The 13,079-nt window shown below is 39.1% G+C and overlaps 1 protein-coding gene across 2 annotated transcripts in view; it reads left to right on the forward strand.

Moving 5' to 3' along the window:
- Msh6 (DNA mismatch repair protein Msh6) overlaps nucleotides 1-13,079 on the forward strand; it is a 47,917-nt gene that overhangs the window by 19,390 nt on the left and 15,448 nt on the right. For both annotated transcript variants that reach the window (XM_076177883.1, XM_076177884.1), the window contains exons 2-13: nucleotides 1,785-1,944; nucleotides 2,430-2,605; nucleotides 4,246-4,401; nucleotides 5,161-5,264; nucleotides 6,015-6,185; nucleotides 6,871-7,044; nucleotides 7,577-7,711; nucleotides 8,276-8,411; nucleotides 8,774-8,913; nucleotides 9,485-9,628; nucleotides 11,205-11,415; nucleotides 11,942-12,011. In XM_076177883.1, coding sequence (XP_076033998.1) covers nucleotides 1,785-1,944; nucleotides 2,430-2,605; nucleotides 4,246-4,401; nucleotides 5,161-5,264; nucleotides 6,015-6,185; nucleotides 6,871-7,044; nucleotides 7,577-7,711; nucleotides 8,276-8,411; nucleotides 8,774-8,913; nucleotides 9,485-9,628; nucleotides 11,205-11,415; nucleotides 11,942-12,011 — 1,777 coding nt within the window. The remainder of the gene's footprint in view (nucleotides 1-1,784; nucleotides 1,945-2,429; nucleotides 2,606-4,245; nucleotides 4,402-5,160; nucleotides 5,265-6,014; nucleotides 6,186-6,870; nucleotides 7,045-7,576; nucleotides 7,712-8,275; nucleotides 8,412-8,773; nucleotides 8,914-9,484; nucleotides 9,629-11,204; nucleotides 11,416-11,941; nucleotides 12,012-13,079) is intronic.

The raw sequence follows: 13,079 nt of genomic DNA on the forward strand, positions 1-13,079 counted from the left end.
ACAGATATTGCATTACCAAATGTAGATTAGGTTTGGTTGGTAGGTTAGGATAGAATAGACACATTTATCATACTTTAATTTCTGTGGTCTCTGCATCTACCTAAACAAAAATGGCATCTCAAGCAGTTGAAGCTGCTATGTTTGTGTATCACTTGTAGCAGCTTTTTGTGTTTTTGATTTCTGCTAAGAAAAACGTATGTTAATGTATTATAACTTACAAAATTAATATTTAATTTTCTATTGCTACATTGCGTAGGTGTGTATTTCTAAAAATTTTCCCACTTCTGTCAATGTTCTCAATCCCTTTCAAGCTTTTATACATATCGATAAGGTCTCCTCTCTGCCTTCTTTTTTCTAATGTTCTGAGTTTAATTTTTTTTACACCCATCCTCATAGTTAACGTGTCTTAGCTCTGGAACTAATTTTGTCATTTGTCTCAGAACTTTCTCCAATTCCTGCATGTCTTTTCTATAATATGGGGACTATGCATAGCATATTCCAGGTGTGCCCTTACTAAGGAACAGTATGTCTTGCATATCTCAATGTCCATGTATGAAAAGTTTCTCCTAATAAGGCCAACCATCCTTTTATCTTTTGCTGCTGCCCTAGCAATATGTTGTGCTAGTTTAATATTCAGTAAGACAAAAACTCCCAGATATTTGAATAAGTTTGATGATTTCAACTCTTCTCTATTTAGTTCATATCAAAATTCAGGGTTTCTGTGTCCAATATGCTTTGTTTCGCATTGAACTATAAAAACCATTTCTTGCTCCACTTTTTTAACCTGTTAAGATCTCTTTGCATAGCATGTATATCATCATTGGGTTTTCATACTTGAAAATCTTGGGATCATCAGCAAAAATAAAAATGGCACATTAAAGTTCACCCACTAGATCATTTACAAAGACCAGGAACAAAACAGGTCCCAACTCAGGTCCTTGTCATACTCCAGATGTAACTGCAGTTTTTTCAGATTGTGAAAATTTTTCAAATGAAAAAAAAAAAAGTGGAAAATCTTTTTGAATGATGCTGGAGTAGAACCCGTGAGTCAATTTCCCCCCAATGCTGATCAACTATAGGATCTCCACCCCAGTTACACTCAATTGTAGAGTTTCCCCCCACACTGATCAACTACAGACTTTCCACCCAAACTAACATAGGCAAAGTTTGGTTAGGTTAAATCAGGTTATGCATCACAAGCCATAATCAACTGTAGAATGCCCATACCAGCAACTCTCAATTGTAGAATGTCCACCCCAAGTGTGTGTGGGGGTGGAAATTCTACAATTGATACTAACTTTTTTCTTCAGAGGTTGACAAGTTAGAAACTATAACAAGTGTATTGTAATTGTTGTCATGGCATACATGATGTCTTTGATGGAAGCTGTGGGTTTCATGCAAGAGACCTGGTGTAATGGATTGATTGACTGCCTTTATGTGGTTCCATTAATTTTTCGTTGTTATTAGCATCAAGGAGGATCTGTATAGTATTTGATTTGGGTAATGATTAATGATTTTATTCAAGTTAGGGCAAGATATCATACAGTTGTTGCCTGATGTGTTTATTCAGCTGAAGGGTGGCTGTAAGACTGAAGGGTTCCTCATCAAATGAAGAGGCCTATCAGGTCTTGGCCACTTCCAAGGATGACATATGACATTAGTTAGAACTAAGTCTTGAAAACATACCCCAAAGTCAGATAGTAATTCCTCTCATTTTATTTATCCCCCATCATTTTCATGTCATACTAAAACCTCATACTTAGTATGTTTGTTAATCTTTGCAGATTTTAAGCTACTGGAAATGGTTTGGGCCAAGATGGAAGGCTACCCATGGTGGCCAGCACTGATCTGTGAACATCCAACAGATAAGACCTTCACACGTGGTAACCAGATTCATGTGCAGTTCTTTGATGACCCACCGACACGAGGGTGGGTTAAGGAAGCGTAAGTATCTCCCATTCCTCATTTGCTTCTTCGTCTTTGTAGTATTACTCTACCTCTTCTTGTTCCCCATTCTCTCTCTCTCTCTCTCTCTCTCTCTCTCTCTCTCTCTCTCTCTCTCTCTCTCTCTCTCTCTCTCTCTCTCTCTCTCTCTCTCTCTCTCTCTCTCTCTCTCTCTCTCTCTCTGTGTGTGTTTGTTTCTATACATATATGTGATTAGTGTGCATATTCCCCTGTTTCTCATAACTGTCATGCACTAAAAAGAATTGAAAGAGTGCTGAAATATGTTGATAAGCAAGCATTGGTTAATTTGTGATGTAATTCCAATAATGATATTGTAATTTTATCTAATAAAATCTAGTTTTAGCCAGCCTTATGGTCAAGGATTTGAAGTTAGGATCTTAAGACAGAGGATATGTGATCAGCTATTCTATTTATTTTGCATGGATAAAGTTAATTAACATTCTTGCTTGTCACATAAATTGCAGTTTTGTGAAGGCTTATGGTCCAGCTTCAGAATCAGGAATTCCATCATATAAGGACCCTGCTTGGACCAAGGCTGTAGAAGAGGCAGCCAAAGTGGTTAATATGGAACCTAGTGACAGGGCCTTCCTCCTTGTTGAAATGTTTCCCTCGGATGATGAAGATACAATGGAAACTGATGGTGAGGTTGTGTGATATTTTATTTATTTATTTTTGTTTATTTATTTATTTTATTTAATTATTTTTTTAGTAGTAGTAGTAGTAGTAGTAGAATTGGCCAGCCCCCCTAATAAGGTGGAAAGGGTTTGTATCATAGAGGAGAAGGTCATCTAAACGATTGAAAAATGCACCCTTAAGGGGCATTATCAAAACCTCGACTTGAGTGATACCACTACAGACAAAAGCTGTAGTCTTTTTTTATGATCAGAGACTAATTTCCACTCAAAGAAGCGTACTGATCACTTTCAACTTCTGCCACCCACCATCAGTCTCTTTGGCCATCTCTGTGACTCCACCTACTTGACATGACATTATCTTCAAGAATGTTTATTGCTCATAAAATGCTCCTCCTCCTCCATCCCTGCTTTACCTCCCCTCCTCCTTCTTTTCTCCTTTTCCTTCTCCTCCACATCCTCCCCTCTCTTTTCCTCTTCATCCTCCTCCTCCACCTGTTTCCTAATGGGATATTTTAACAAATAATCAACACTTATCCTTGTAGACAATTGCATCCAATAGACATTCATAAAGGTAGTTATTCTGTACCCATAGTTTAAGCCTGTACACTTTACTTTTCCTCTATACCAAACTCCCCCTCCCCCTTTATTCTTCATTTTCTTGTAAAAGAAATATATTTCTATTTCTCTTTGTTTCTTTTCAGAATCCTTGTCAAATTCTTGCCCCTCTTTACATCTCTCCTCTTCACCTTTTGCAACTTACATTTTGCTTCTCTCTTTTCTCTGTACCTCTCATATGCCTCCCCAGATATATTGTGTAACCATTCCTCATAAGGGATTTCTCCCCGTCTTCTTCTTTTCTGTATGAGGGGACAGAGAGGGGTGGTCGCCGATTTAATGTAGCAGCCTTGCTGTGGATATGCTGTCTTGCGACACTGCCTCTGACCCAGGGCAGGGGACAGAGAGGGGTGGTCGCCGATTTAATGAAGCAGCCTTGCTGTGGATATGCTGTCTTGCGACACTGCCTCTGACCCAGGGCAGTGGACAAGATGCAGGGATGACCTGTCATCCAGGAGGTGCCAAGAGAAGACTGGAGGGTGGAGGGGAGTAGAGTGTATTAGGGATGGAATAGGTGGAATTGGTTTCTCTGCCTTTTTCTTTTTGGCTACCTCCTTTTTAAGGGGGAAAAAGCCTTTGGTATATGTATGTACGTAATCCTCATTAACCCCTTCCATACGGTGCCACACACGTAGGCGTCATGGGGAGCGAGTGTATTCGCGAGGCTGCCATATCGGCGTCTTGATTATATTTATTGTAGTCGCCCCTCCATAATGACATTCTTTCTAATTCTTTTGTAATCGCATTTTCTATGGTTATCAAAATTCACGGGTGAAGAGAGAACGATCGATATAAGCGGTGATTATATTTTATGATGCGAGTATTATTACGACACGTACGGCTGGCATTGGCTGCTGCCACCGAGATCTAAGTCCATGACGCCTACGTGTGCGGCACCGTATGGAAGGGGTTAAGTTTGCTTCTTCTCTTACACCACTGCCTTCCCCTTGTCATCCCATCATCGCTTTTATCACCTAGGATAAGTATTTGCAATTTTATTTGTGATTTCATGTGGGCTTTGTTTTCACAGAAAGTGACAGAAGTAAAGAAAATGTGGATTTAAATATAAGTCGGAAGAGGAATGATCAGGACAAGGATGGTGACAAGGAGCCTGTGAAAAAGAAGCGCCGTATTGTGTTGCAGTCTGACAGTGAGCCCTCGGAGGATGAATACAAACCAGGAAATGGTAATGGTGTATATAGGTCAGGAGGAATGAAAGTGGTATCATAAGAGAATTAATATGGAAGTAACTCGGGAGAAAGAAATTGTAGGAGAAAAAGGCAAAATTGTAGTGATTATTAGGGGTAAAGAAATTGTGACTCACTGCTCTCATGGCAGGGAGGCATAGATCTTCTGCAGTAGAGACCTGGGGCAATGGATTGATTGATTGAAACCAATTTAGTAGAGTTATTGAATAGAAGTTGATGTTGGAATTTTGCACATAAATTTTGTCTTGTTTTCTGTGATACAGGATTGGGTTTGATTCCAACAGATTCTGGTGATTGCTGCTTGCCCTAGCAATCTTATTACTAAAGTGATGAAGTTTTTGCTATCAAATGAATGTAAAAAAAAAAAAAAATTATAAATTAGACTGGTTGTAGCACCTAGTAGGGAAGGGTTACTAAAGATGGGCTTATATGCTTTGCAGAAATGGGGAGCTTGAAGACATCTTTGTAGCCAGATAGCCATATGGAAGCATCGATAAAAGTTAGGGTCCTACCTAGTACCAAAGGAGTTATATCTTATTAGGTGATGGGTGAGATGCAGGGATGACTCATCATCTAGAAGGAACCAAGATGAGAGGAAAGGGGATGAAATGGGTGGGAGTGGAATTGTACCTTTTGACTTTGGCTACCTCCCTTGTAAGGGTGAAAAAGCCCTTGGTATATGTATGTATTTATTCATGTGAGTATAGTGTAAAAAGATAAATGTTTATACTTTGTAGAGAGAGAGCATAGTAGTGAAGACAGCGCCAGTTCAGGTGTGGATGAAGGGGAAGTATCGGAACCAGAACCAGACACCGAAACTGATGTCGACTCCCCAGTAAAGGTCAGTGAGGCATCATGTTTGTCGAATGGGCAGTTACCTTGTTTTTATTTGGTTTTCATCACCCTAACCAAATGGCATCCTTTAATAGATTCTATGTGAAATGAATAAAGGAATCAAGTAAAGCATAGGCAGGATGAAAAGCGGTATTAGGGGCATTCAATTTGGAAGTGGGTAGAAACAACTTTGCCAACCGTGTAGTTAATAAAGGGAATAAACTTCCTGCAGAGGCAGTGCAATGTAGTTCAGTTCGAAGTTTTAAAAATCATTTAGATAAACACCTAAGCAAAATACTGTAATGATTATTATTTATTTTATATTATTTGTTTTTGTTTTGTTATCATTTGTCTGTTTGATTCTCATTTATTATTAGTTATATGTCAATTTATTATTTACTATTTACCTGTTTGTATGTTGTTTGACTGTGCCTGTGCGTTTATTTATGTATTTAATTTGATACTTACATTATTATAGTTTTTATTTATTTATTTATTTATTATTATTATTAGGATTTTTCGCATCCGACGTAGATATGGACCAAAAGTTCTCCTATTGGCATGTTCCGCCTTTGTAATCCTTTGTAAAACCAGCTATATATATGTTCAGCCCTGCTGTAGAAGTAGTGTTTTGCTTCATTGCCTTTGACTTGAGTAGTGGGGGTTGGGGGATGTGACCCCCTCATCCCTGAGGGTTTGGATTGTTGTAAAGTGGATGGGTGCCTTGACTCGTGTAACATTTCAATTACTGATGCAGGCGACGCCAAAAAGGAAAGGGGGTGGAACCCCAGGAGGAAGTGCCAAGCGCAGTTTGGGTCTTGCTAACCGAAGTGTCAACACCCCGTCACGCAGCCCAGCCACCCCTGCTCGCACCCCAACGGTTTCTGCCAACACTAAGAGCAAACTCGCTCTTTTTGCAGCTAAGGAGGTAAGGGAATGAATAAGATTGATTTTAGTTGTGTTGTCCCAATTGTTTTATTCTAAATTTATGACTGAATTTTTTAGTGATGTAGTTAGAGGAAGTAGAAGTCTTAAGTGAACTGTTGTAGGAAGTCCTTTGGGCTAAGTGGTGTTTCTGTATCGGAGGGACTAAAAACAAAAGTCATAATATTTCCCTGTGGTAATACCCTCTCATCAAAACAAGACTATTTGGGCCATTACCCTACTACTATGTTACTTGATATATATACATACATACATATACCAAAGGCATTTTTCCCCCTTACAAGGGAGGTAGCTAAAAGACAAAGGCATAGAAACCACTCCCACCCATTCCATCCCCTACATACTCCACTCCCCTCCACCCTCTTCCCTCCCTCTTATCTTGGCACCTCCTGGATGACTGGTCATCCCTGCATCCTGTCCACTGCCCAGGGTCAGAAGCAGTGTCACAAGACACAGCACATCCACAGCAAGGCCGCTTCATTAAATTGGCGACCCACCCCCCTCCTCTCCATCCCCTCAACACCCACTTACCAAAATTCACAGTAGGAATTGTTATGATTAGACTTTGTTAACCCTCTTAGGTTAATGTATGCTATCTTTGTAAGCACAGAAATCATAGACGACTGTGAATGTTGTCATAATTACTGACTTGAAATTTCTGAAAGCAGAACACTGGTAGCAGTGGTGAAACATCATCTGGAGAAGGAAACTGGCCACATCTGAGTTACCAGTTCTTGAAGCCTGAAAATATCCGAGACAAAGCTCGCAAACGACCCACTGACCCAGAATATAATCCAAGGACACTTCATCTTCCTGATGATTTTCTTAATAAACAAACTCCAGTAAGTTTAGTGTTAGTAAGGAGCATCAACCACAAGAGAATCATGCTAATAATGTGATTTACAGAATGAGAAATGTAGAGGTGAAAGGAAAGATTGCTGTTGAATAAAATAGATCTAAGAGTACGAAGATGGTTTAGGCCTAGGAAAAGAATGAAGAAAGACTAACAAAAAGAGTGTGGAAAGAAAATTTTGAATATGATAAAAGGATCTTCCTTAAAAGTGGCAGTTGCCGACAAGATTGACGAGATAAACACCATATGAGGACGGAGCCTTTATTTGTACGACGTTTTGCTTATTACAGCTTTTTCAAGTACAAGTTGAGATACAAATGCTTGAGATTAAATAAGGGGAAAGGAGGGAACGTTCCCTCCTTTCCCCTTATTTAATCTCAAGCATTTGTATCTCAACTTGTACTTGAAAAAGCTGTAATAAGTGAAACGTCGTACAAATAAAGGCTCCGTCCTCATATGGTGTTTATCTCGTTAATGATAAAAGGATGTAATTCCAGAGTAGTTTTCTTTTTTGTTCAAAGGCATTACGTCAATGGTGGGATTTGAAGTCGCGGTACTATGATACAGTTCTGTTCTTCAAAATGGGCAAATTCTACGAGTTTTTCCACATGGATGCTGTTATTGGACTAAATGAACTTGGGCTTCTCATGATGAAGGTAAGACTAGAGTGAGTTTTGATACTAATCTTTGATGTTTTGTTGTAGAAAACAAGATTCATAAAAGTCCGTGGCTTGCAAGCTTCCTGGTAAGAGAGTTACCCAAACATATGTAAGGCTGGAAATGTAGAACATATAGGTACAGGACATGGAAGAATTAAGTTTTAAGATTGTTAAAATGTTACTTAGACCCAGTGCTGTTAGTGTCCAGGTTTGATAAGTGTGATGCTCTCATTACCATGGAATGAATGAGTGCTCTTTGCATGAAGAATTTAGTGGTAAGATTGTTAGAATATCACTTAGACTAGGTGCCGTAAGTGTTCACAGATTCGGACAGAATATTTAAGTTTCAGGTTTGATAAGTATTCTCATTACCATGAAATGAATAACGAGTTTGCTCCTTGCATGGAGCATGCATATATATATATATATATACACACACACACACACATACATACATACATACATATATACACATATTGAGGTATAGTTAATGATGGTAATGATGATGATCTTCATTCCACCAGTCAGACCACACTTTAAAGTTAAATGATTCCATTACAGGGCGAAGTTGCACATTCAGGCTTCCCGGAGATTGCGTATGGGAGATATTCTGCAACCCTCATTGATAAGGGGTACAAGGTTGCACGTATTGAACAGACAGAAACACCAGATATGATGGAACAGCGATGTAAAAAAAGTAAGTAAAGCTAACAAATGAACTGCTGAAGGGGTCCCATGGAGATGACAGAAATAGGATGGCAGAAGCCACTTCTGTCAGGAATACAAAATCTCTTAAGTGAGTGACTTATGGTATGCATTGATGGCTGTGGCCAGTTTCCATGGGACTTCAGGTCTCTTGCAAGAGAGAACTGTGGCAGTGGTTTGATTAATTGATTAATTTTGGTTTTGTAAAAATGAATTACACAAGATTTAGTTAGAAAACGAATTCATGAAAAAAAATAATCTCTGTACAATTTGTGTGAATACTGTGTGTTACAGAAAGGAACACAATTACAAAAAAAGAAATAATTCAAATTTGATCCATTCTTCCTTTTCAAGTTCCAAGACCTACAAAGTTTGACAAGGTAGTTAAGAGAGAAGTATGCCAGTTGACAACCAAAGGCACAAGAACCTACTCAGTGCAGGATGGAGATCCTACGGAGGATGCATGCAACTACCTTTTTGCTATTACAGAAAAGGTAAATTGAATGATCTTTAGACCTTAAAATGAAAGTGAAGAAGGGGGCTGTAATGAGTGTATATGTACAACATAATGCAATGAAGGTCCTTACTCTCTGATAAGGGGGCCTAGGGAGTGACAACAAATAAAACCTATTCAGTTACTGGATATTTGAATTGAGAAATAAGGTACACATCAGAGTCACTCTGCGTGCAAGTTATAGATGTACCGTGTTGTACAAAGAACCATTGACTAGTCCCAATTCATTACCCAGTACGACTCATCAGATACATTTGTTGAAATAGGTGTCTGTGGAAGTGGTATATTTATCAACTTCATTTAGATAAAATACAGTGGTGATGGTTGTGCATATGCAATGATATTTTACTATCATAGGAACAGTGGGTCTTGTGTATGGCGGATCAGGGGCAATGGATGGAATAATACTCCATTATGATATAAATCTTGAAAGGTACTTTGAATCATATTCAATCTTTACTACTTTATGTGGAAACTCAGGGCATGGGGTTGTAGTTACATAGGTATAGATTGAATGTAGTTGTGGGTTATGATCATCCCTTGTGTTACAGGTTTTAGAAGGAGCAGGTGATCAAAGAGAGTTTGGTGTTACCTTTATCGATACTAGCATTGGCACTTTCAACATCGGTCAGTTTGTGGATGATCGTCACATGTCAAGACTCAGGACTCTTGTAGCTCATCATCCTCCTGCACAGGTAAGATTGTATTTCCTTGCCAATAGCCAGTACTTATGTCCTAGGAGGTATTACACTAAAGAGATGAAGTCAGGAGATTAGAGAGATTTAACCTTTTCAATATGAGTCAAATCGTCACCCTCGTAAAGAAATTGCCCAAGTCATTTTTCGTCAACTTCTGGATTTTTCCCTAAATAAATTTTTCATTGCTCCTTGTGGTACAATTCCCAATATTTTATTTAGTGTCTGAGTAGGTTTAAACTACGTTAGGAGGAACATTACGTACATTTATAAAATAGAAAACCTTTTTTTTTTTTTTTAATTTCATGAAATGTTGGACAAATGACTTGGGCACTTTCTTTATGAGGCTGGCAAAATTCTCATGTGCAGCATTGGATGCCTAATGTATGATGCATCACACTACTTGTGTTATAAGATATAATGTCACTGCTGTATCACTCATTCTCTTTCACTCTGAGTAATAATACATACATACATATACCAAAGGCTTTTTCCCCCTTACAAGGGAGGTAGCCAAAAAGGAAAAGGCATAAGATCATTCCCACCCATTCCATCCCTGAATACACTCCACACCCCTCCACACCTCCTTGATGATGGGTCATCCCTGCACCTTGTCCACTGCCCTGGGTCAGAAGCAGTGTCGCAAGACACAGCACATCTACAGCAAGGCCGCTTCATTAAATCAGCGACCCCCCCTCTCCGTCCCCCCATGCATAAAAGGAGAAGACGGGAAGAAATCCCTTGGGGCTGCATCAAAAAATAAGTAATAAATAATACATACATATACCAAGGCTTTTTTTCCCCTTACCAGGGGGGTAGCCAAAAAGGACAAAGCACAAAAACATTCCCACCCATTTCATCCCCGAAAACACTCCACACCCCTCCACCCTCCCTCCCATCTTAGCACCTCCTAATGAGTAATAATAAACACTGAAAACATGATCAAACCAGTTCATAGAATTCAGGGGTCACTTAGCTACAACTACAAAATAAATATAAGCAAGACACCGGCGCTGGCACCCTCGTATACCCACTTGTGCCTCATGATGCCTACGTAGGCGTCATTGTACAGAAGGGGTTAAGGAGGATAGCAAAAAGGAAGCATAGTAGAAGATAAAAAGTGATCAGCTTTCTTTTCTGAGTAGAGATAACCATGCAGTCATAAATGTATGCTCTTACTCATACACATAAAGGTGTTGGTATAGCTCCTAACATATTAGTGACATGAAACTTGCTGTCAGTACTTATACAAGGTGCATAATTAGGTAAGACATGGTCATTCTCTCATGTTAGACAAGTTAGAATGACTTTCCAGTAAATTTTCACAAAGGATAGCTGTTTGGACATGCAGGACCATACTGCTTTATGGGCATGACTCTCCCAGAAGTTTTTGTATATTCTTCTATAGGAGGAGTGGTAGTGGTACATTAACAAGGAAATGACATAACCTGGAGTGATGTTCTTATTACAAAACTGAGTTGAAGTATAGAATGCATAGAATTCATAAGTTGAATTTATCTATGTTGGACTTCAAAAATATGAAGAGTGTTTAATAACTGTTTTTATATCCCATCAGATACTGTATGAAAGGGGACGTATTTCAGCCAGAACTGTGAAAGTCATGCACAGTGTTGTTCCCTCAAAATTATGTGAAGCTCTAGTGCCCGAGAAGGAGTTCTGGACTGCTAACAAAACCTTGACCTTTTTGGCTGAAGGGTCATACTTTAGGGATAAAGAAACAAAGAAGGTGTCCTGGCCTGAAGCTCTTAGAGATATGATGGATGACAGTAAGTTTATTATGTGACATGTTTAACCACATATCCAACACTTTTGTTCTCATAATGAGCCAAAATACAAGGAAAACGGATATGGAATAGGTGAAGGGTGGGTGCATGCATCTCGATGCCAAGATGTAGTTAATTCCAGAAAATTGTCATTATTTGGCATGTGCTCATAAACATCCACGTCTGTGAAGAGTGATTTGGGATCATTTTCAAGTCTGTTTTCAGTTTGACACCCCTAATCAAAGGTATGGTACACTGCGCTGAGTGCACTTAGTTTTTTTCTTTCTCCCTTCTCTTTTTCTTTTTCTGTGTCGAGTAATATGAGATAAGAAAGTAAACTTCATTATGTATCCTATGGTAAAGTATCTTTTGGGTGGATGTGGGATGTATGGAGGGTGGGTCTCAGCTTGAACTAAATTACCTCCCTTATAAAAGGAAATAGGCCATTAGGAAATGTATATGTTTTTATGTATTGCCTTTTTTTTTTCTCTCTCTCTCTCTCTCACTTTTCCCCTTTTTTTCCTGACAGGTGATTCCTTGGGCTTAACTGCAAATGACAAGACTGAAATGGCTTTGCGAAGCTTAGGTGCTCTTGTTTGGTAAGTGCATGTTGCAGTTTATGTCTTCTAACATCAAATATTCATGTTTCTGTTTTGGTTGTCTCCTTGTGTGTATTCAAGTGGATGGTTGTATTAAGTTCCTTTTTTCACTTGTACTGTGATTTTGTATATGAAGTAAATGTTTGTAAGAAGTTTGTTCCTTACTTTGACAGTTTCCACATAATTTTACACAGTCAATAATCTTGGGGATTTAGTGACACCTATATGGACCAGAGTTCCACAGCATTCTTTTATGATTGGTTCCAGTACCATTCCTGGGCCACCTCCTCTTGTCTCATGCTCCTATAGCAGGGGGATAAGAATGCCACCACCATATTCCTGTGCATCAGGACTAGCATTTTCTAGGTTGTTGCTAGATGGCTTCATTCACATGTAACATTACTCTGTACCAGCATTTCTCAACATTATTACCCTTGCGTAACCTTTAAAATAAATTGCATGTCTCAGGGAACCCTTGCACAAAAAAAAACATGTATACTATATCTTTCTCATTTTATTTTCATCGTAATGATAGGTTAGATAGGATGATGTCTATATTACATCATTACAATAACCTTTTGTGGAACCTTAAGGGTTCGCGGAACACTGGTTGAGAAACACTGCACTATACTATGAGAGAGTTAAATCTATCATCTTACCCCTTATTGAACTTTTAGTCAGAATATTGCCCCTGTTTTCTCTTGTAGGAGACCCATGGCCCCAGAACTTTGGACATGTACATATGTATGTACCAAAAGACCTTTTCCCCCATATAAGGGGGTGGCTGATTCAAAGTACATCCACCTCACACCCATCCCACATCTATTGGAAGCCCATTCTTTGCCCTTTCCATCTGAGCACTTTTTAGATGAAGACTGAGCCCTATCCCTTGCCACCTTGCTTGAGTCTAAGGCTCTGCAGAGAGAAACCGTGCCTCCACAACAGGACCCAAAACCTCTGGATCTGGTCCAGGTGTGGAAACACATTATGTAAGACTGCATTGTGCACAGTCATGCATGCCAACAACACATACAGTCTATAAGGGATTTGTAGGAAAACTCGGTTCCA

This window comes from Oratosquilla oratoria, chromosome 41 (assembly GCF_046742065.1).
Source record: "Oratosquilla oratoria isolate Oo_2021 chromosome 41, ASM4674206v1, whole genome shotgun sequence".
Classification (NCBI taxonomy): Eukaryota; Metazoa; Arthropoda; class Malacostraca; order Stomatopoda; family Squillidae; genus Oratosquilla; species Oratosquilla oratoria.